Below are 22,364 nucleotides of genomic sequence, written 5' to 3'. Positions count from 1 at the left end.
ACGTGGTGATTCAGGAGGTAAAATCTTAAGCCTCGGGTTACCGTTTAAACTTTTTCACACGACGTCAATGACGATACGTATAAACTTTTGAGTGTCAGAATGAAAACACGCATTTATTTTAATTGCAAATTGTTTTATTACTGTCCCTTGACGCGGAGTAAAATTTCAACAAGTTCTACCACACGAGAGCGACCACACCAGACAGTCACAGACTTGAAATATTCCTAGCAGACGACGTTAAATTTGGCGGGAGAGGCGCTGCGAGCCGGCCGCGACTCGCACGCAACTTTTCGCGGTTAAATTCAATTTCTCCGTCTTGAAAACAACTTTGAACGTTAATTATTCGCAAAATAACGGACGTACAATTATGAAACAGGACTCAAAATGTAAATTAGAACTTACCTGACATTTTAGATTCGTAATTCAGGGACTTAAGTTTCGCTAAATTTAATAAAAAATACTCCGAAAAGGCCGCCGCTCCAAATCAGGGTTGGTAGGTAGCGCGCTTAACGGCAAAAGTAGGAACTAGGGGAAGTACTTTTGGAACAAGTTGGCAAACACTTCAATATGATTTCACAACACAAAATCTCCAAAAATAATCTTTTATTTATAAGCACCCGCAAATCCACGATAACCAAAAAATTAACAAAAATAAGTTCAAAATGGTTCGTTCTCTTCACTTCTTTGGGAATTCTCGGTAGTTGGAAAAATTAAATTATAAAAGTTACTGGAATGATGACTTATTTGTTGGTGAAAAAAGTAGTTGGTAAAAAAGAGAAAATTAAGGAGTAGCAGAAAGAAGACTGCGATTTTTAAGAGAGAATTCCAGTATTTCAGATCTCGGATTGAAGCTTCCAAACTAATAATCTGTTTCCATGATGGAAACGGATTAGTTTTGGAAACACACGTTGTAATAAATAAAAATGATCAAGTACCTGATGGTCGTGGCCATTAGATGGCGCTTTAGGCCTTGTCAACTCCGCAGATCCGAGATCTTTTACAAAAACTGGTTTAATTACTTCTTCCACAACTTCTTTTTCATCTTTTTCGTACTGACATTTTATTCTGGGGAGAAAATTATAAAACCTCTAAAAGTGCCAGGAAAATCTACTGAGAATTGTAAATAGTATCCCTTTCCCTCAAAATGGTGGGTGGGGGGAGGAGAACTTTTCCGAGAAAGACGGCTGATTGGCTAAGGGAGTCCTGACCCCCTAGAGAGAGTAGACTGTGACTTACTTGTACTCCATTTGTTTGGAATGATGTGAATTGTCCCACAAGGCTTTGAAGGAAGCGGAACTCAATTTACCGTGACCAACTGGAATGGCTTGAATTAGGAATTTCTCTCTTCCGTTAATAGAATGACCTTGAAAGACCCGAAAATTTGGTTTAAATGGGTAAACAGCGTTGGGGGGGGGGAGGGGGTTGCTATACCCTCTAACAAATGTATGGAGACATCAATGGAAGAACCAATTTGTAAAACACCGGAAAATGGACGGACCTTGAATGATTCGGTGCTGTTACAACGAATCTAACAACAACAACAAAAGGAATAATAATAAAATTTAAAACAAGGACGGTTCTTCCCCCTAACCATAAGTATGAGTAGTTCCAGTTCAACTTACGCGAAAACCGATTTGACGGTCGTAGACATTGGTTAAGACTAAAAAGGCGGTTTTGCGCTCCTTGCAATCGGGCTGGCTAAATTGCAAGATTGGTCCCGGTCTACAAATACCACACCCTCTTCAATTTACCACCAACCCTCGGCCGCTTCACTATAGAGAGCTTTCAGTTGGGATAGTAACTTGTACGTCACACCCTCCCAAATCTTAAGTTACCGGCGCTGTTCTGGTGACCACCATATTGGGGGCGGTCTCAGCTCCATTCCTGCAGTTTAAACCCACCACCAATATGGCAGCGTAAGTTATTACGTCACGAGACTCAGCTCCTCCCAAAACTGAAAGCTCTCTATTCGTATTTTAGCACAGTTGAACTTACTTAACGTCTAAATAAACCCGTTTAGGCTTAGGAATGTTATCATCGTCGTCGTGTAATTCATTATTAGGGGGCATCTCCGTTCCTTGTCCCATGAATTGCTCCAACTAAAACACGCCAGCGTTAACTCGTTTGCCTAAAGTTTGTTAAATACTTAAAAGCGCCACTCGTGTCACTTAGCGTGGCGCTTCCGGTACATGATGGTTCTCACCTGTTCTTTGCAAGCTTTCTTGTATTCTTCAATGTGCTCGTTGTCGTGGTCCGCTCTCTGTAAAAACGATTGCTCAATCAATAACTCACCCCTCGGATTTACCACTACTAAATATAAACGAAAATATCAATGCTTAAAACCTCACTTCCTAAATATTAATTTAATTAATTTTAATTAAAAATAACCAAGCTATTGAAGAAACGCGGCGTTCCGAATTAAACGGCACTAAGGCAGCTAGTACTTAATGGCAAGGGCAAACAAAAATTGGGGTCAAATGCTGCTGGTAGCCCGCAACTTTAAATTCATTTATTATTTATTTTGCCCGGACTTCCTGACGATGGTCCGGAACTCGCGAATTATTTTGGATAAAAAAAACTGTTAAAATTTTCATTGTTGAAATAAAATAAAAAGTAGGCCATTCTAAAAGTGTCTTACTCTTCAAATAAAGTTTAAAATCAATATATAAAGAACCCACATTTTCTCTCGGAAATTCGCTTACTCATAAAATGCGCGGGAGAAGCCAATTGCCGCCTTTTTTATTTGTCAGGCCCTGAAGCGACTGAATTGAACCCCGACGACCTAACATTATTCTTTATTTTCTTTGGCTTTCTCTACTTTCACTTTTTAATCAAAAGAAGCGTGTTAAACCGAAGCTACTTCGGTGCGAAGTCTTAGTGTAGGGGAGGCTGGCCCCAATAGTTATATTTAACTTCTGTTTAATTTGCTAATAGCGTCAGTGTGAAGTAGGGCAGTAGGTAGCTCGCGCTATAACTCTTTACTATAAATGTAGGCTATGATTAATACTCCGTCGTATCACCGAAATTTCAACATGGTTTTTGTTTTATTTCATACACGCTTCGAAGAACGGCTTACTTCACCACCATTTTACGCTGAAATCAGCTTCCCTATATGGCATTTAACTCGTTGTAATCATCCGCCTTAGCTTTCCCCACTGCATCAACTCCTCTTTCAATATAGTTCGGAGCGAGGGGCTACTCGCTTCCTGCTCAGCTCCATTTTTTTTCCCCGACCAATTTTAATTCGCGCTTTTATTTGGCGAATCTGAATTTTCGCGTTTAAAATTAGGCGTTTGGCGGATTTTAAAAATCCGGGCCATTTGGGAAAGTGGAAAAACCAGTCCACTCTTAGAGAGCGATTCGCTTTATCGCGCCGCGGAAAATATTGTCGCCCTAAAACCAGCGAATAACAACCAACTATTTTAGAGCAATTTCTCATTTTAAGATTTAAATCTCTAACTCAAGAATTCCAGATAAGAAATTCCAAAATTTTTGGGGGGGGGGGGGTTTAGGGGCGTAAAGGTAGGTACGGCGATGCGAAACTAGATACTAACTAGCCCTTCACTGAGTGGCAAAGCAATGTTAAATTTTTACTTTTCCAAAACAAGTTTGGGAGAGGGGGGCGGCGGTCCTTTCCCCAAAATCAATCAATTCTGGATTTTTGTCCACCGAGAGACATTTTCAAAGATTAGAATCTACCCCACGGAATAACAGCTAGGGCCATTATACCCTAACCGCACACTCCAGGGACACACGCCTTTCTTTCACTTCGGTATAACCCAACCAACCCTAAAAACCCCCCAATAACGTTGAAGACGACAAAAAAACACACACCTGAAGGAAAGGTTTTGCCAAAACATCACTTTCTAAATGGTCCCCTCCCTTCCTCTCTCCATCGCTATCTCAAATCTGACCTTGAGTCCTTGACTCAACAAGAGAAAGAAAGAAAATACATCGAAAACAACCCTGAAGTTCATAATTCGAAGTAAATAAAAGCAGACGACTACTATTTTTTTTTAGAAAAAAATTATGTAAATTTAATAGAAAATATAAGGTTTTATACACATTAATTCAATAAACAAATAAACATCATCAAAACAAGTTTAGGAATAATAAAAAAATACAATGAATTTGTTGTGGTCCCACGAATGTTGTTTAACCCATTCTGATTTTGGGTGAAATCGGATGCCATTTTGTATCAATGGCGTACCTACGTACTTCCAAAAAGGGTGGTTATATAAAATTTATCATTTTTTAAGCCTTGGTCGGACAAAAACACGTCCAAGGGTATTTTGTTTTCGTTCAGGTAAAAAAATACGGGAGATCTCAAGAAGATATTCATTTTGACTCTTCAACCGACGGCTCGTAATTATACTCCGTCGCGTCCTGCGCGCGCACCCAGAAACAAACAAAAATAGGCCAGTTAAGCCTAATTCTTCTAAGCCTCGGCCTATAATAATAATTTACCTCGCCTCCCATTCTAACTGGCAAACATTTCACATCGACGTATTCCTTGATTGTATCTTTATTGACAAACTTGACTTTGTCGCGGGAATGTTTGGGTAGCAAAGGCTTAATTACTTTCCAAATAGCTTAATTAAGAGAATAATTAATTAAAACGCGCCTCGATTAATTAATTAATTTAGGGGGAAAATTATTAACCCTGCATTGGGAAGGAATAAATAGACTTACTGTTAAATAACCAAGGCATATCGTAAACGAACAGATGCCCTAATTAAGGAAGGAATTTAATTAAGTTAATTAAAATTAAACGAAAATTGGTTGGTAGGTAGGTTTGAATGGAGAACCATAGATATCGTAGAGCTCTTTTGGCCCCGACCGATGGCCGCAACCCCAAGTACTTAGCACCGTTGAAAAGGCGATTTAGTCAAGGCGTTTCACTTTATACTGTATATCATAGAACCAGAGTTATAATAATACTAAGTATGAGGATAGGAACCGCTTTCCGATATCTATGGCAATCGGTGGCTAAGCCTAACGCGATTACTAACCTAGAGAAGCGGGGTAGTATTTTATAAACAAGTTGGTGATGAACAAAGTCATATCGAGATCCTGCAAAGGGGGTTAACAATATTATTAAAGTCGGTTGTTGTTCCGCGCGCTCCTTAAACCGGTTTAAACGGGGAACGGGGGAAGGGAAGGGTTAAATTTACCATGTTGGAATAACCAGATCCGGTACAATCGTAAATGACCGTTATTCTATGGTTGGGCGATTCTCGAAGCAATTTATCGACCCAATAAACGATGAATCTCCGTTGATCTTCCGCTTTTTCAGCGTCTTTTTTGTGCATTTTGACGATGAACATGACTAGAAAGGGGTCAAGGGGTCAAGAAGGTCAACGCCGGCCCACACCCACCCCCTTTCCTCAATCCAATAACTTACGAATGGGATTTCCTTCTTTATCGTGATTAAAATGATGAACCGCCCCGTCTTTTAGTAATTCAGCTGACAAGTTACTCTCTTTAATTCCTAAGGTTTAAGGAATTCAAGGGTTGGTTTGTTTCACGTTGGTTCCGAATGGATTTAAGGTCAAAGGTTACTCATTCTGGTCAGGCACGCGCGAAAAGCGAGGCTCAATTTTTAGCCTTGCAAATTTGAAAGAATTTTGCTCCAAAATAGACATTTCGGAAATTACATACAGAGAAAACAACCCAGAGGGGCGAGGCCGTCATTGGGGTATTATCCCTCTCGTCAAGAAGCGACGCCAGACGGAGCCAGAGTTCACTACACGTGGGGGGCGGGGCTAGGCAACTCGCGCTGTCTCTAGCGGGGCTTCTTTTGTGAGAGGGAGAATACCCTAATGGCGGTCTCGCCCCTCTGTGTCTTGGTTTCTCCGTACGCAATTCCCGAAATTGTCTATAAATGGCAGCAGTTCTTTCGTTTCTCGTTGGCGCGTGACCGCTTCACCCAGAATTCCTTGGGAGCTCCCTCCTCCTCCTTTAAGTTTGATTTAGTTACCATGTAGACCGAATTCTTTCCTCCATTTAAGGGATTCCTTGACGTGTTCCAAGGCTTTGTCAACGTTAAACTGTTGATGTCTAATGTACCTTTCGCAAGTGGCATCGTCTTCCCGTAATTTCTGAATGTCCGATTCCTCGTAATCGTCTAGAGGAAAACAGGAACAAAAAAATCGGTTAACGAGGAAAGAAAACCCCTTTATTTTTTATAATTAATTTTTCAATTTTAAAATTAGGGTACGATTGCGAAACCCAATACAGTACTTAAATTTAAATCGGGAACGATTATGAAAAAAATGATGTCTGTTATGAAATGAATGGAGCTGTTCGCGAGTGTCCGCCTTGTTACTTAAGTTGCGCGAAAGGCAATATCAGATATTGCAAAGTTTTCAATATTTCGCTGAGCCTAACCGAATTATTTTCACTTTCCAAATCATTTTCAAATTCAAATTCCCAGCTGACACTTTTAGCCTAAACGTTGTCCACGTTATCAAAATATTTTTACTAACCCTTCAGCTTACTAATCTCCCCCACTTTTAAATTCCCGGGACTTCTTCGGGCATTTCCCTGACCCGTTCCCATGGCAACCCTACAGGAAAAAAACCCGCCAGCATTCAACCCACATTTTTCAGAGCCAACCTGACAAGCCGTAGCGTTCTCGAACGTTTCTTTAACCCCTTTGTACATAAACAGATGTTGCCAAACAATTAATTCATTTAGGCGCATATTTTACCATGACAAAAAGACCAAAAATAACCCTTTTTTTCTGGAGCGTACGCAACCCTAATTACTCGGGGGGGGGGCGCCTAAATTAACAAACAGAAGGAAACGAGGAGAACACAATTTAACGTTATCTTACTCTCGGTGTTGAATCCATTTCTACACGTACTCGTGGCGCATTCGTTGTTATTCATTTTTCGAACTCGTGATAAATAAATAAATAAGGGTCGAATTTTGAAATAAACACCGACGAAGACGAAGAAGGGGCGCGATCAAAGAGCGAGCCAAACAATCGATTCAAGACGATTTCGCGAGCAACATAATCAAAATAAAATCAAACCCAACCGTTTCCGCGACACAATCCCAAATAAACTTTTTACAAAAGTTAAAAATATATCGGTCGCGTGGTAGAGATGGGGGGCTTACAATTTTAACTTCCTGGTTCCGTAAACACCCCAAAACTAGTTCCTCTTTGCCTCAGCCGCCACCGCTTCACCTTTCCGTAGTAGGAACCAACCATCGTGCAGGGTGACCTTGATTCAATTCTCTTATAATAATGGACAACATAACAGCTAGGCACATTTACATTTTTATTATTAAATTATAGGGGGCTTGAACTAGGCCTATAATTAAGTCGTTACCAGAAAACCGAACCGTACATGTGTACACGACCGTCTTGATTGGTCGGGCCCCTGTTCTCGCAGAGATAATATCGGCGACTATGATAATTAAAATAATTAACCTCTCTTAAACTAATTAACCGATTAACTAACGAGTTACACCATCGTATTAGGCATTATTCGTACCGTATTTGGTTAAATTTTATTGGGCCTAATCCGAGTCAATTTCGAGAAATTTCAAGTATTCGCGATGTGACGCGCGCCTTGCTATAAAATTGGCGATTATCATAATTTACGTAATTAATAATTCCCAAACTAACAATCCGATTCCAAAATTAATAATAGCAACGTATTAAACGCAAATTGACTTAGGCTCGTGTAGATCTTAATTATACTGCTTTGTAAAAGGCGATAATAAATGACCAAAACCAGCCTTTTTCGAAAAATTCTGGTTAAACATAAATACAGGGTCCAATTTCAAAAATAAATAAATGATTATTATTATTATTCGCTCTGTACGCAATCAGTTATAAAAAACCATCCTAAATGATAGTAGATTTTATCCCATCTTTAGGAGAATTAGAGCTTGCATTAATGGGTCAATAACATTTTTTTCCTACGAAAATTTCGGGAATTCGAGGAAAGAAAATAACCAAAAATCATTTTTTTTTTCACCAGGTCTAGACGTTAAGCAATTTTCTATCTCTCTCTCTTACGAAATTCAAAGTATTGTTTTCTATTAGAAAAAAACCTCCCCAAATTTGAACCGGAACCGGGCCAACAAGCTACTTGGGAAGCCGCCCCGCCTCGAGACAACTTGTCAAAATTACGCAAATACTTCCGCCAGAAAACCGACGTTTCGAGGGGCTACTCACTCACCAACACCTACCCCCCCTCCCAAAAAAGGCAGCCTTTTTAAAAAAAAAGATGAAAAGAAAAAAAAATTGTGATCCGAAGTCTTGTTACAATAGCCGGAAGTGTTCACTTGAAATCATAACCTCTAATTTATTATTTCTTGTCACAAATGTTTAAAATTAAAACCCAAAGAAATAAGCACGGCACTAACAGAGCGAAACATGCCAACCAAAATAATAAATATCAAATAATAGAAATCAAGTGTCAGTCAAGCTGACGTCAGAAAAAAAATGTTCACTGCGCCAAACAATATTCAGGGTTCATACAACTTTTGGAAAACAAATTTCCCTGAGATTTCCATGATGTTTTTCCCCATATATACTTCCCTGAATTTTCCAGGTTTTCCCCCGTATATGGAGTATCCTATGGAGCAAATGTTAACCAAGGAGGGGTGGGGGTGCAAATTGGACTATAACATACTCAAAGGACATCCCCGTATCACCCTCTAATATAACCAGAGTTACGAGCCTCCAAAGTTTATTGTAATGCTATTCCAATGGAGGGGGATGTTTACGAACATTTTGCTTAATTACTCGGCCCCTGTTTGACGCTAATTTCCCTGATTTACTTGAATTTTACTAAAAATTCTAAATTTCCCTGAGGTTTTTGTCAACAATTTATTTCCCTGTTTTCCAGGTTTGTATGAACCCTGAATATTAACCATTTTGGTCTCGAGTGGAAAAACAATCGATAAAATCGATCACGTTCGAGGCTTTAATCAAATTCAAACGATAGTCCCCCCCCCACCCCAATAAAATCCCCCCCATCTATTTCCAAGTTGAACTACATCATCGCGACTAGATTTCAATCAAAAACTACGCGTCAATTTAATTCAAAATAAGGTTATTTCAAGTAAATTTTGCAAGACGCAAATACTTAAATTAAGTTTCAATGATTTTTCGCAATAACCTCGTACTTGGAAACCCGATTTTATTTTCAGCAAATCATTTTTAAAAAACCCAAAAACTAGAGGAGAAAAAAAACATACTTGAAATAAATTTTAATTTAAGATAAGGTTGCGGTTATTTTAACCACGTTTTGCAATTTAACTAGCGTTTCAATGATTTTACCAAATAACCTTGTACAAAATAAAAAAAACCACCGATTTTATTTTCAGTGGGAATTTTTTTAAGGCATTAACCAATTTTGAAATAAACACGAGTTTAGACTCGGGGCGATACACAAAATTAAATGACATCAACTAGACACGAATAGTTTGACCGTGGCCTAATAGGGATGTCCCTCATCAACACAACACAGACACAGCCGTCTGCCCGCCCGCCCCCGCTACAACGGGAAAGAATCATTTTAAAACCCCAAAATAATTCGCACAGAGTCCTTCCTCGTGCTCGTGGTGAGCCCACTTTGATTTTGATCAATACATCGCGGGATGTAGGGAAACTAAATTATTATCTTCATTCGCTCGGGTTTCGGCGAATACCGAATAGGACGATAATAACACGAGCTAAACATTGGATGTAGTTTAAAATATTTTTAAATTTCACGACGGTCAAACTCAAACGTATTTGAAACTACACTGCCATTCGCTCGAGATTCGGCGATTACCGAATGCAACCTTTGTTTGTAGATCATTTCGGCGTTTGACATTGAAATTGTAGACTACATTGTAAGCCTACATTATTTACATTCGTCACGAACTCACGATAAAAACAGGTGTTGGTAAAGCAACAACCAGACACGTACTATGAAAATGAATGCTACCCTTACACCATTAGGCGAAACTACGTCATGACTTCAAAATAATTCACCCACGAATATTAATTATTTAAGCCTAACTTGTCAGGAAAGCGATGAAAATGAGAGAGAGTTATTAAAAGAGGAAAACGTACCAGATTTTTCTTGATCGTATTTCTCGAAGAAAACCTTGCGTAACTTCTCGATGGCTTGCTCGAGATTTTGCTGATCTTTATTGGAATCCGTTGTTGGTGCCATTCTCCTTCTCCTCAGTTCTTTAAGTTCTTTTGCTATCAGTACACGTACGCGTTTAACTAAGCCTAACCTAACTACCTAACCGCGACTCGTGTGAACTAAGCTGCTCAATAAAAGCCGATTAATGTAAAGTCCGCGTCGCGTCCTGTCCGGTTTATAAGGTTATCTTTGTAGTAGGCTAGCGTGTGCCTCGGTCGGTCGGTCGGTTCACGTCAAATTCCAGAGCCCAAGTAAGTAGGTGCTTCTCTCCTCGATGGAGAAGTCGGAGAAAGTGATTCTAGAAGAGAAACGCTGTGGCCCAGGGAAGCTGCGCTCTCTCTGTCTCTCATTCACTCTCTCTCAATGTTACAGCTCCCAGCAGAGGAGAGGAGAGGAGAGGAGGGGAGGGGACAAGGTTATACATACGGAATAGGACAACAATGCAGCTGGAAAGGGGAAGCCACTCAAACCCACCCTTCCACGGAGGTCCCCCCGTTTTATTATTAAGTTTTTTTTTTCGACCAAGGCCTAAAAATGGCATACCAATAAATTTTCAATTTGGCCATTTATCCTAAAGAACAGTGCTTGCTTTTTCCATTCTGTTTTAAATACCCGTATTGTAAGGATTTTAATAATAATATTAAAAGAAGCGTGGAGATTAGGCCTAAAATAGGCCTACAGGGAAAAATACTTTTGTATTTGGAAAAACCGTTCCGAAACAAATCATTTCACGGTCATTCAGAGAAATTCCCTACTTTCTTTAAAAAAAAAAAAATATTGCAACACTTGCAAAAATTTACCGAAATCGCGCATTATTTCACGAAGAGATTCGTTCCGACCAAAGAAGTCCCGTTTATACTTTCTTAGCAAATTACTACGGTTACTTTTAACGGTAACAGCACCGTTTCAAAAGTAAATTGTATTAGTTTCGCGCGTGTCGAATTTTTGGGCGAAACTAAATTTATTATTTTAAAGCAACCCGAACCCGTTCTTATCTGACGGTGAATAAAAACAATGCCACACTACGTCATCACCGTGACGTATTTTTAGACCGAATAAAATTCTCTTGGCTAGTAGCGCTATCTTTCTAATTAAAAGGGAAACAAAAGCATTTAGACTTAATTCGATTCTAAACTTTTAAATCAAATTGTTCCTTGAAAATTTCACGAATTAAATTTAAATTGTTTATATTTTTACCGTAACTAAGTAATATTAAATTAAATTTTAAATGCTTAAATTAAACCCATAGATGGCGCGAATTAGTGGGTAGATTTAAATTCTCCATAAAGTTAATTCCCCCCTCTCCCCTAGGTGGGCGGGTAGTAGCGACTCCTTGAGTCATCACTGTTCATGTCATGGTTCGCAGACTCAGGACCAATGTTCCAAGGCGATACACACTATCAACAAAAATTATCTAGGATCCCAAGTGAAACCGATGGTTCCTTTTAAAATTTAAGCAAAAATAACTACAGGATGTTTCTGATTTTGTTAATAGTTAGGGTCGAGGGGCCGGTCACTCACTGCACCTTTGACTGCGCTAAAATCATTACGCCTAATCTTTAATTAAAAGCCCCGCCCTTTTGACAGTGCAAAAATTATTACACGTAATCGGTGAACAAGGAATCTGGCGCAGTGATTAGCCCCTCGATCGGTTGTTCGGGCTAGGGATTGATCGTTAAGGCAAAGCAGTTCAATTCGAATCAGTACTTTCGATAGAGGGTCTGACAACACTGGCGTGAGTGACAGTGAAAACTCTAGTTATAATAAAACCTTTCATCGAAATAGAATATTCGTGAGAGAAAGGAATAAATTCATGGGGTTATGGTTTGTTCGTTACACGCTCGGCCGATCCTGGAATATTTTCCCAAACACTTTTATATTCTCCAGATTCTGGGAAACCGAAATCACTCCGCCCCCCCCTTCCCCACCCCCCATGGATTCCTCTCTCGGAAGAAACCAGGCGTTACCACTTCGTGGTAGGATATATGTTGCAAGTACTCGACCGACGTTGGGAACTTGGGAATGGATTGACAATATTACAATCTTCAAGGTAACACGCGGGAAGGGGGAAACCCCCCAACAAAGCATCCCTACCCTCCCCCCCTCTGTTCAAACGAAATAAAAAGAAACAACCCCTTCTTCTTTTGTGACTCGAACCCCTTTCATTGTGTCCCCAAGGGGGGTGTTACCCATCTCAAAGATTATTGAAACTTGAAAGGACTGCTGGGTCCGGACCGTGCATGGGACAACACAACTATGTTCTTCCTCACAGCGGGTAAAATACTAAGAGCCTGATCGTAGACGTACATCATACGATGTGGTCTAAAAAAGAGAGGGGTCCGGTAGCCCCTTCTAAGATATCTGGTTTGGGGTCAAGGTCTGTATACCGCTTCGCATTTTGGGGTATGGCACTGCCTCGGCTTCACGGCTCAACTACTAGCGCCCCCTTTAAACGCGTTTCGTCATGTTTATACTCCCTTTAAAAACTCGGAAGTTAAGCCTAATATTGAAAGGGTTACCTCAGAAGCAAGCGGAAAGCTTAACTCTTCACCTAAAGGTCATAGGTTAAACCTAGGTCCATTATGATTACCGCATGGGGGTTAATGGTACGACTGGTAATTCCGGAGAATTTGAAGCCATGACCCTGTCGCTAAAGGATGACGGGTCAAAGGTTAGGTGACGTAACCAACCAACCATCTTAGAAGCACGTGACGTCAGAAGCGTCGAAAGGATACAGTTATAGGAAAACAGAAGCCATCACCATTTGAAAGGAAACAATAACTTATCTTGATAAATTAGGTTGTGTATTTCATTCGAAATCTACCACTTACGATTTAATTAATTAGTTTATAAGAAAAAAATTCCATTTCATAATTTATTTATTAATAAGTGTAGGAACAATTTATTTATTGTTTTTTCTTTTCTTTTTCTTTATACAAATACATTTATTTTTACACTTCATTAATCATAAATTAAATCGAATTAATTCCAACAAACAAACAAACAAAACGTTGACACTTTTTAAATAAATGTCGCGAAAAAATAATAATAATAATTGAAATATCACATTGTTCAAAAACAAACAAAAATAGAACAAATAAAATAATGATCACTTTCGAAATTCCCTTCTTTCTTATAAATACACACAACGTTGGGGTGCAATGCAATGAATTACACAACCAATTAATTTACAAACAGATTCTTAAAAAAAATTAAGAAAAATAGTTCGTAGTTTTTGTTAGTGTTTTAAAACGAAAGAGAGAGAGTGTTTTTCGCCGCTTCTTAGAAAAATGAGTCGTTGTTAATAATATTGATGAGTAAACAAAAACGAAGTAGAAGTGGAACTAGGAATGCGGTGGTGCCAATTGGTGGTGATTTTAGGCGATTAAAGTCGGCGTAGAATTCTCGAATTCGTCACCCTGAAGATTTGATTGATTCGATTGAAATAAATTAATTTAATAAAATATTTATGGTCGTGTTCGGTTAGGAATTAAAAAAAACTAATTTTAAAGGAAGTAAAAATACAAATCGGAAACGGAAGTAAGTATCCGGATCTAATTTCTAGCGGTGGGTCCGATAACTTTGGGAGTGGGGGAGGGGGAAAAGGGGTGGTCACGTGTCCAGTAGATTTTTGGGAGATTCCTTTAAATCTTAATTCCGTCGCAGCGGTTTTTGGCGACAATAATTGGGGCGTTTTTGTGGGGGCGGAATTGTAGACGTATTTATGTATTTAATGATGTATGTACGATTAGCTACGGAGATAATGGAGAGAGTTGTAGGAAACTAAATGTACTAATTGTAACTTCCGGTATAGTTACAAGTACATTATTTTTAAGACAAATATTTGGATATAGAGCAATTGACCCGATTGTAATCATGCCTTTACTCTATTACTCTATTTCCCTTTCGTTTCAAATTATTATTGGTGACGCTCTAACAGATATTGTTAGGCCTACCCGAGAAGGGGAGCACCTTTACGCTTTTTACAAGCTGCTCAAGGAATATAATAAAAATAACCCGAGGAAAAAGGCCTAAAAGTAATTGTTACAGAAAATTTTCCAAGGCGATCAAAGACTATAATACTATCCCAATAAATTCCAATAGTCGAAGAAGCTACTAGGCTAGAACTTGGGTCTCTTTTACAATTATAACAAGCCGCTAAAAGCCAATAAAATTAATAATAACGCGTGTAAATCAAAAATGTAGGCATATATTTGGAATTCCCCCCCCCCCAAGGTACTCAAAGACTACGATAGTAACTCTCAATTAAATAAAATAAAACACCATTGAAGGGATAATAAATAGGCCAAAGCTCAGTTTCAGGGCGCTCAAGTACTCCAATGAGAGAGAGAGAAGAAGGCATTTTTTAGTACGCGACTCGCGACTCGGAGTGAAGCGCCCATCGATATTTTATGGCCTGAACAGTGAACATATCCTAACGCTTTCAAATGCTAAGGAAGTGGGCGTAAATCGTATCTTATTTACGAGCAAGAGCCAGAGCAGCTTGACGCCTAAATTACGAGCATCTCTATATTTTATATGAAATATAAAATTCCCCCAAAATAAAAACCTTGAAAGTGAAACAACACCGCCCGCTGTCTTGGCTCGGTGGCGGCGTTGAAATTTAAAAATGAGTGTCTAGGCCAATTGGGTACTTGTACTTACGTTTCCTCCGAGGCTGACGGGCAAACTGTCCTCGTCAATGTACTCCAAGATTGTCTTTTTATTGACGAATTTGATTTTGTCCACCGCGTCCTCCGGTAACCATCCCTTGATGATTTTCCAAGCAGCTATTCACGCAATTAAATTTAAACAGAAACAAATTAAGATTAAATATGAAATTGAGATCATCAAAACTCTCTCTTGCATTTTAAATAATTAAAGCTATTATAAATATAAAAAAGGGTTTCGTTAAATTAAAATTAAGTCCCTATTATAATTAAATTTAAACAAACAAATTAAGATTAAATATGAAATTGAGATGCTAATATCAACACTCTCTGGCCCTTAAATAATTAAAGCTAAGGCGTCATTAATTTAAATGAAGTTCCTATTATAATTAAAATTATTATAACGAAAATCAAATCAAATTAAATTAAATTACATTGAAAATCTAAATATCAAAATTGAAGTAAACTAATAGCAACTGATGGCCCTTGCCTCTATCACAATATGCCATAATATAGTGTAGGGTGCTATTACATTACATTGAAAAAGGAAATACACAAATTCCGCCCCAAATTAAATAATAATAAGCAAAAAATGAAATGTCTTACGAATAAATATCCAAGGCATGTTGAAAACGAAAATATTTTCTGCAATAAAAAATAAATATTAAATTAAATGGCAATTAAATTATAATCGGTCGTCGTCATGTATGACGATTGAGTGCTTTTTAGAATCGGCGGAGCGTTTCATTGGTTTGTTCTAAATGACTCGACTCGACTTACCTAGGAAATAAGGGTAGTTTTGTCGGAAAATGTTGAAAATGAATCTGATAATGTCCAAGTCCTACAAAACAAAACGGGGATTTGATCCCAATCAAACGTGACGTACAAATAACATTAGCGACTCGCGTAATTAAAATAATTAATAACTCTTAAACTAATTGCCCGATTAATTAACGAGTTAGGCCATCGTATAGGCCATCATTTCTACTATATTTGCTAAAATTTTGATCAACTTAACTCGAGTCGTTTTTAAGAAACACACCTTTTTATTTGAAGTTCCCGCCCATAGGAATAACATTAGCGACTAATATAATTAAAATAATTATTAACTCCTAAACTAATTGCCCGATTAATTAAGGCGTTACGCCAACGTGTTTGCCATTATTTCTAGTATATTTGGTCTAATTTTGGCCTACATAGCTCGAGCAAATTACGCCTAAAGTTTAAATTTGTTTTTGCAAAAACAATCAGTACCAGATTCAATATCTACTTCCTATTTGATAGCAATTTCATGGATGGTAATGATTACTTACCAAATTACTGATTCCGGCTCCATCGCAGCTTAAGATCACGTTGATTTTGTTTCCGCTGCCCTGTCTGTCCATTTTCTCGATCCAATAGATGAGGAAGCGCCGGACTTCCTCGATGTGAGACGCGTCCCGCTTATGATGCTTACCGATAATGACCACTAAAGAACATTTAAATACAAAATAAAATCAAGATTAAAAATGATACTAAAAGATAAAGAAAGATGTTCGATATTTTAAAGATTTAAATACAAAATGAAATCGAGATTAAAATGATTTTAAAAGATAAAGATGTTGATTCAATATTTTGAATTACTTACACGTATAATTTCCGAGTTTATCTTTTCCGTACGGAAACACGGCTTTCAATTCGAAAAGTTCCACAGATAAACTGCTTTCTTTGATAGCTGAACAACAACAAAAATATTTGAATTAATTAAAATAGAGATAAACAATATCTCTATTGTAAATTACCAATAATAAACTACAACCGAATTTATATCGTTATCTCTATCAACATAAGTTTATAAGAGATATGTCCCTTCCATAAGTATGACAATACCTACACAGTTCGTAAATTCAGGGTTCATACAACTTTTGGAGAAAAAAAATTTCCCTGAGATTTCCATGAGGCTTTTTCCCCATATACTTCCCTGAATTTTCCAGGATTTCCCCCCCCCGTATATGGAGTATCCTATGGAGCAAATGTCAACGAAGGAGGGGGGGGGAAATAGGACTATTACATACTCGAAGGGCATCCCCGTATCACCCTCTAATATAACCAGAGTTATGAGCCTCCAAAGTATAGTCTAATGCTATTCCTATGGAGGGGGGGGGGGGTATGTTTACGAACATTTTGCTTCATTACTCGGCCCCTGTTTGACGCAAATTTCCCTGAATTTTACTAAAACTTCAAAATTTCCCTGAGATTTTATCAACTATTTATTTCCCTGAATTTTCCCGGTTTGTATGAACCCTGTTTAATGACAAGCTCCAGTTTCTAAATTACCAGTGACAAACTTATGGACGGAACATATCTTATAGAACTTACGCTATGACGTATTAAAATAAACGGTTTTCATTCATAAACCCAGAAATTTAGGAATAAATTAAAAGCAACGTACAATCATGACGTTGTCGAATAATTTAAAGAATTGTGACGCGCGGTTCTACGACCTCGAACTAGCCTCATAGTAAGTGTCACGCTTACGGGGCACAATCTTAAATACCGAGTCGTAAGAAACTCGGACCTACACGTATCTCCCCTCGTGTGTCCCCGGCCGTGGTGGTGGAATTAAGGAACTTGTTTTAAATCAAACGTGTTAAAGCGAGCTTCGCTTTTTTTAGTTCAAGGACGGAATATTCGATTACTAACTTGTCGATTATGAAAATCAAGCTACGATCCCGGCCCCGCCCCCAACGCAATGCGTAATTAATTACGAAACGTAATTTCTAAACGCCTATGTCCTTAAGAATAATTTACAAAATTGGTAAGCTACAAAATTAAGCTAATCAGCTGAGTTCAACCTAAATTTGGTTTTTAACGTTTCGCCTTCAAGGTATTTAATTTACTTAAAGACATTAATTAAGTATTCTTAAGGATTAAAACGGGGCAAGTTTTTAATTAATTATGTAAGATTAGATTAATAATTAATCTAGTTAGCTAAATAATAATAATAATAATAATAATAATAATAATAATAATAATAATAATAATAATAATAATAATAATAATAATAATAATAAAAAGCTTTATTGAAATGATAAGGTAGATAACTGTTGTAACCCTTTCGACACCTAGATCAAATTATTTGGAGTCTTATTATAATTCTGATTGGCAACCCGACTCTATAGTTGGGAGCAGGGTTGGAAAAGTGGCTGAAATAGGCTAGCTTTTGCTCTGTCAATAAATGAATACCAGAACGGCGACAGGGGGCGTGGCCTATGCTAAGTCCCTGAGTGTAAGACACTCGAAGACATCTGGAGGGAGGAAATTAATGATTTAAGGACTTCTTAATTCTATTCTACGCTGTCCAAAGATACTAATTATTTTAGGGTTGTGACAATAATTGGGGAATTCGTGTTCCTTAAACTTTGGTTAGTCTCTGGTTCTAAAAGAGATATTTGGAAAAGTCCAGTCCCGTCCTTTGAGTACGTCATCACAGCCCACCCCAATTTATTCCTATTATCCAAAGAGGTTTCGACAAATCAACAGATTATTGAAGGTGTAAGTAAACTAAATATTTTGTTTCTCCAGAAAAACCAAATCGTCTCGAATTAATAATATTATCAAAGTGGCTGGCTGGCATTTGGCCAATTATCCTCCAAAAATGTTCTTATCTGGTGGTCTAAATTGTCACAACAAAGTCCCAAATGATACGGGTTTGAATCATCAACTTTCGGTTGGGGGAGGAGCTAAGATTAGCGATGTAATTTCCACGGACATACTGGTGGCTTGAATGCGAGGAAGGAACGCTAAAACCCATCAATATGTCCGCCAGAACCGTGGTAAGACTTAATAAGGCGTGACTTACTACTCAGGCAGCTGAAATCTCACTCTACATTGAAAATCGAAGCGCCTAAACAATCTTTCCGAGAAATATTTTCTTTCATTTTTAATGGGAAATCCCGATGGAGCGACGGGCCTAAATAATCGCACCCTTGGACTGTAAACACGGCGTACCACCACCGTTGTCCCCAATTTGAAAGAAGCCCTAGTAAGCGTGACAAAACAAACGCACTTGGCGACCACGTGATGAAATCAAATTCCCCTCCGGAGTAACGCCCATCCCATCTAAGTTAAAAGGGAAGACCCCCAAGAAAAATTCCTACTAATCCCCGACTCCGAGGGTGGTTCGGGTGGGTGGGGGTTAAAACGAGGGGCCACTCACTCCGATGAGGTGCGAGCTATATGCCTTAAGAGCGCTAAGGTTAGACTCAGACCCGTAACAGGACTAGTGGAATTATTTGAAAGAGTGATAGGCCCCTCGTTGTACAGGTGTATCTACTGTTCACTTACCGTTGGCGTTGAATTCCTTTCTCCATTTGAGCGCGGTCTTGCATTGTTCGATGGCGTCGTCAACAGTGGCCTTTTCGCCCAGCAAATATCGTTGATGCAAGATAAATCTGTCGCAATAAAAATCGTCGCTTCGAATCTTTTCCACGTCCAACGGATCGTATTGAGCTGAAATTACAACCAGAATATTCAGGCTAAAGGCGCTTATCGATAATAAAGCATTTAACAGTAACAATAGGCTCCCCCCCCCCATTACCCTACAATGTAGAAACGCGAGAAATGACTCAAATATTGGTAACTTGAAACAATAATCTCTTTCCCTTAGTTGTTAATTCCCTTTCCAAATGAGTAAACCGCCCCCGCGCGTCATTTTAAACGAATCGACCTCTTTATTTATAATCATAGGGAGACAATGGATCCATTTTCTTTCATTTCAAAGTTATCAGTTATTTTCCCGACCATGCAATTTTAATTTCTAATTATATTTATTTATTTAAAAGGTCAATGTTGTTGCGGGCTTAAAAATGACCAGTTAACTTGACGCTACAGGGTTGCCACAAACTTTTCCCGGACTTAGGTCATTGTTCAAAACATAACAGCGTTTCAATCACATTTTTGAATTTTTAGAAGAAAAACATTTTGGAGTTGTCCACGATTTTGGTGTCTGGTCAAACGTGATCTCGCGCTAAAACGGCGTTTTAAACATCACCCAGTTGGCCATGATTGAACCAAAGATATTTTAGCCACCAAATTCCCTGACCTTTTTGAAATTCCCCGACTTTCTCTCAGCCGTGGCAACCAACTTTTATGACAATTTTAAAACTCGCTAACATCTCCCCGTTTTTCAAGTACCGTGACAGCGTATTCGCTTCTCCCAAGTACTCGGGGAAGTACAAGCGGTACAAGTACTCGGGGAAATTAACGCGCCAAAAACGAAATAGGGACTTACCGGCATTCTCCTGGACTTCTTTTAGAAAGGCGCTTCTGAGTTGCTGGGACATCTTGCGCAATTCCACGGTGGAGATGGTCAAATCCCCGGTGACCCTTTTGGGTGCCATAATCCCTTAATTATTCACAGACTGGAACCAAACCTGGCGACGCAAAGTCAAATAAACGCGACAACAACTTTTAACTACAGCTGAGATGAATAATAATCTTATCTAATGCTGGTATAAATAAACTTAGTTGATTGAAAACTAAAGCCTTCAAAATTTATCACTAAACTGGATACAAACGAATGTTCTAAAGCTACAACTAAACTCGAGTGGAGCCGAAATTAAAGTGAGAGCACACTGCTGCTCCGAGAGAGACTCAAGTTGCAAATAAAAATTAGCCTTCGAAGGATCTCGTGTTATATAAGTTTCGGACGGAACCTCGACTATAGTACTCAAAGTGGGGGAAGCATTTTTATTTCCCCCCTTCCCGTTGTAGTGAAATGAACTTCCCCGAAACTATTTCCTTCCCCCGGGGGGAGGGGGAGGGGGTGTTCAGGATATACGGGGCTCGCTCTCACTTGGCTTTGAATTATTTATCTGACAAAAGGAACGAGTTTCCTCGCACGAGTTAGTTGCCTTTCACATCTCTCTCTCTCTCAAGGTCAAGAATCTCCCCAAACTTTCCCAAAGAAGAACTTAGAAAAAACTTGTTTAGGGAAGGAACAAGATCCCCGTTTCTCAGCCCCCCCTCTCCCCCACCTGAGGATGTTGATACTCGTCATACATAAGGTGTCGGACAGTATTTTAAATTAACGGTGGAGTGACTCTATCCCGAAGCTGTTTTGTTTTTGTGGACAAAATACTGAATCCCTTCATAGGCAAAAGCTTAGATTATTATTATTATTATTATTATTATTATTATTAGAATAATACAACCACGTAAATGATCTTTTATCAGGCAGAATGTTCCTAGCGGTTTTGAGTGGTGTTTGTAATTCTCGTTCGCCTGTTAACTTGAATTTTCGAGGGGTCAACCACTTAACGTAGTCTCGGTGTACACGGCTGTACTATTGACCGTACTAAAACGATTACGCGTCAGCCTGCCTTTGACAGTGCTAAAATGATGACGCGTAATACGTAATAGGTCTACATTAACTATACAGAGTGATTAGCGCCTCGTCAATTTTTACCCCGTTGTTACCCTAATGTCATATCTATGTATCAAGTGTGATGGACACGTCACTCTGACTTTGTGGATTGCAATAATAATAAATAAATAAATAGTAAAATATTGTCAAAGGGCCTTTGCCCTTACTAATTGGCGTTTTTTCCCGGGTTTATGAATCTGCACGTCTTTAAAACGTCACGTGTCCAACCCCATTTTTAATTAATTTTCTTCAATCCAATCCTATTAAAAAGTTGCAGTAGAATTTTCAAATTTTCCTATACATAGTTAAATTTGAGGAGCACGTGGCCCACCCTGGAGAAAACCCAGCCAGCCTGTTTGGAATTTTCTCCCCTCCTCCAAAGTCAGGTGCAGGGTCAAAGGTCAGGTGCCATTCGGTTTTAAACACCATTCAATTCGCTCCGCGGAATAACCCCCCCCCCCCCCCGGTCAACAGCCACAAAAGAACTCCCTTTGGTCAAGCAAATTAGGACCGCTTTTCAAGTGAACAATAAAAAAAACACTCCAGCGCCATACAAAGCGGGGTTAAAGGTCACGTTGTAGCAACGAGGAGGAGATGAAAAACATGTTTGTGTGATGGAAAAAAAGGTTTCAAATCTCGAGTACAGCAGGACCCTAACATTAAAAATTGCTAGGATTACGGTGGTGTAATAAAATGAACGGTAGTCCTAGCAAATCTGACGGGGAAATTTTGCAGATGTCAAGAAAAGAACAAAAGCAGCTGAAACATCAAATGTTGTTTATAAAGCAATCTTATCTTTGTTGGTGGCAATTGGGGGGGGGGGGAACCTTTGTTTTAGTTGGAGTAAGAATGAATAAATAAGTAGGCAGGTAATTAAGTGGCTTGACCCAAAGGTAAGCGCACATTATCAAAATTGCAAATTATTATCGTTCAAACGTCTCGGATGGAAAATCAGAAACAATTAATTAGGCAATTATACCGTTTTTAGTTCTTCACGTGATTGCCGTCGCGGCAAATTTATCCTCTTTTCAAACAATTGCCACCAAAGATTACTTATTCTCGTGTTTTTAACCTGATACAATTTTATTAATCAGATTACGCAAGAACTCGATTGAACTTTAACCC

At 38.7% G+C, this 22,364-nt stretch overlaps 2 protein-coding genes across 3 annotated transcripts in view; both read right to left on the bottom strand.

Moving 5' to 3' along the window:
• Positions 1-588: 588 nt before the first annotated feature.
• Positions 589-22,364, bottom strand: part of LOC149718071 (motile sperm domain-containing protein 2-like) — a 51,183-nt gene continuing 29,407 nt past the window's right edge. For both annotated transcript variants that reach the window (XM_089866711.1, XM_089866773.1), the window contains 14 exons: positions 20,106-20,247; positions 19,160-19,324; positions 16,461-16,547; positions 16,147-16,301; positions 15,614-15,674; positions 15,440-15,478; positions 14,829-14,953; positions 2,204-2,260; positions 1,996-2,099; positions 1,623-1,722; positions 1,432-1,528; positions 1,237-1,363; positions 936-1,065; positions 589-867 (listed from right to left, as the gene is read on the bottom strand). In XM_089866711.1, the coding sequence (XP_089722837.1) occupies positions 658-867; positions 936-1,065; positions 1,237-1,363; positions 1,432-1,528; positions 1,623-1,722; positions 1,996-2,099; positions 2,204-2,260; positions 14,829-14,953; positions 15,440-15,478; positions 15,614-15,674; positions 16,147-16,301; positions 16,461-16,547; positions 19,160-19,324; positions 20,106-20,214 (1,566 nt within the window). In that variant the 5' untranslated portion in view covers positions 20,215-20,247 and the 3' untranslated portion in view covers positions 589-657. The remainder of the gene's footprint in view (positions 868-935; positions 1,066-1,236; positions 1,364-1,431; positions 1,529-1,622; positions 1,723-1,995; positions 2,100-2,203; positions 2,261-14,828; positions 14,954-15,439; positions 15,479-15,613; positions 15,675-16,146; positions 16,302-16,460; positions 16,548-19,159; positions 19,325-20,105; positions 20,248-22,364) is intronic.
• LOC149718074 (motile sperm domain-containing protein 2-like) lies at positions 4,010-10,518 on the bottom strand. Its single transcript, XM_089867198.1, has 8 exons — positions 10,085-10,518; positions 5,981-6,127; positions 5,405-5,491; positions 5,175-5,329; positions 5,013-5,073; positions 4,693-4,731; positions 4,468-4,592; positions 4,010-4,386 (listed from the first exon to the last, which is right to left on the bottom strand). Exons 1-8 carry the CDS (start codon positions 10,185-10,187, stop codon positions 4,339-4,341), a joined length of 765 nt encoding a protein of 254 aa, XP_089723324.1. The 5' UTR covers positions 10,188-10,518; the 3' UTR covers positions 4,010-4,338.

This window comes from Phalangium opilio, unplaced genomic scaffold (genome assembly GCF_054372755.1).
Source record: "Phalangium opilio isolate 3A_F unplaced genomic scaffold, DU_Popi_V2 ptg000002l_1, whole genome shotgun sequence".
NCBI lineage: Eukaryota > Metazoa > Arthropoda > Arachnida > Opiliones > Phalangiidae > Phalangium > Phalangium opilio.
Note: the sequence above shows the minus strand (reverse complement) of the source record. Positions and strands in the feature narration are given on the sequence as shown.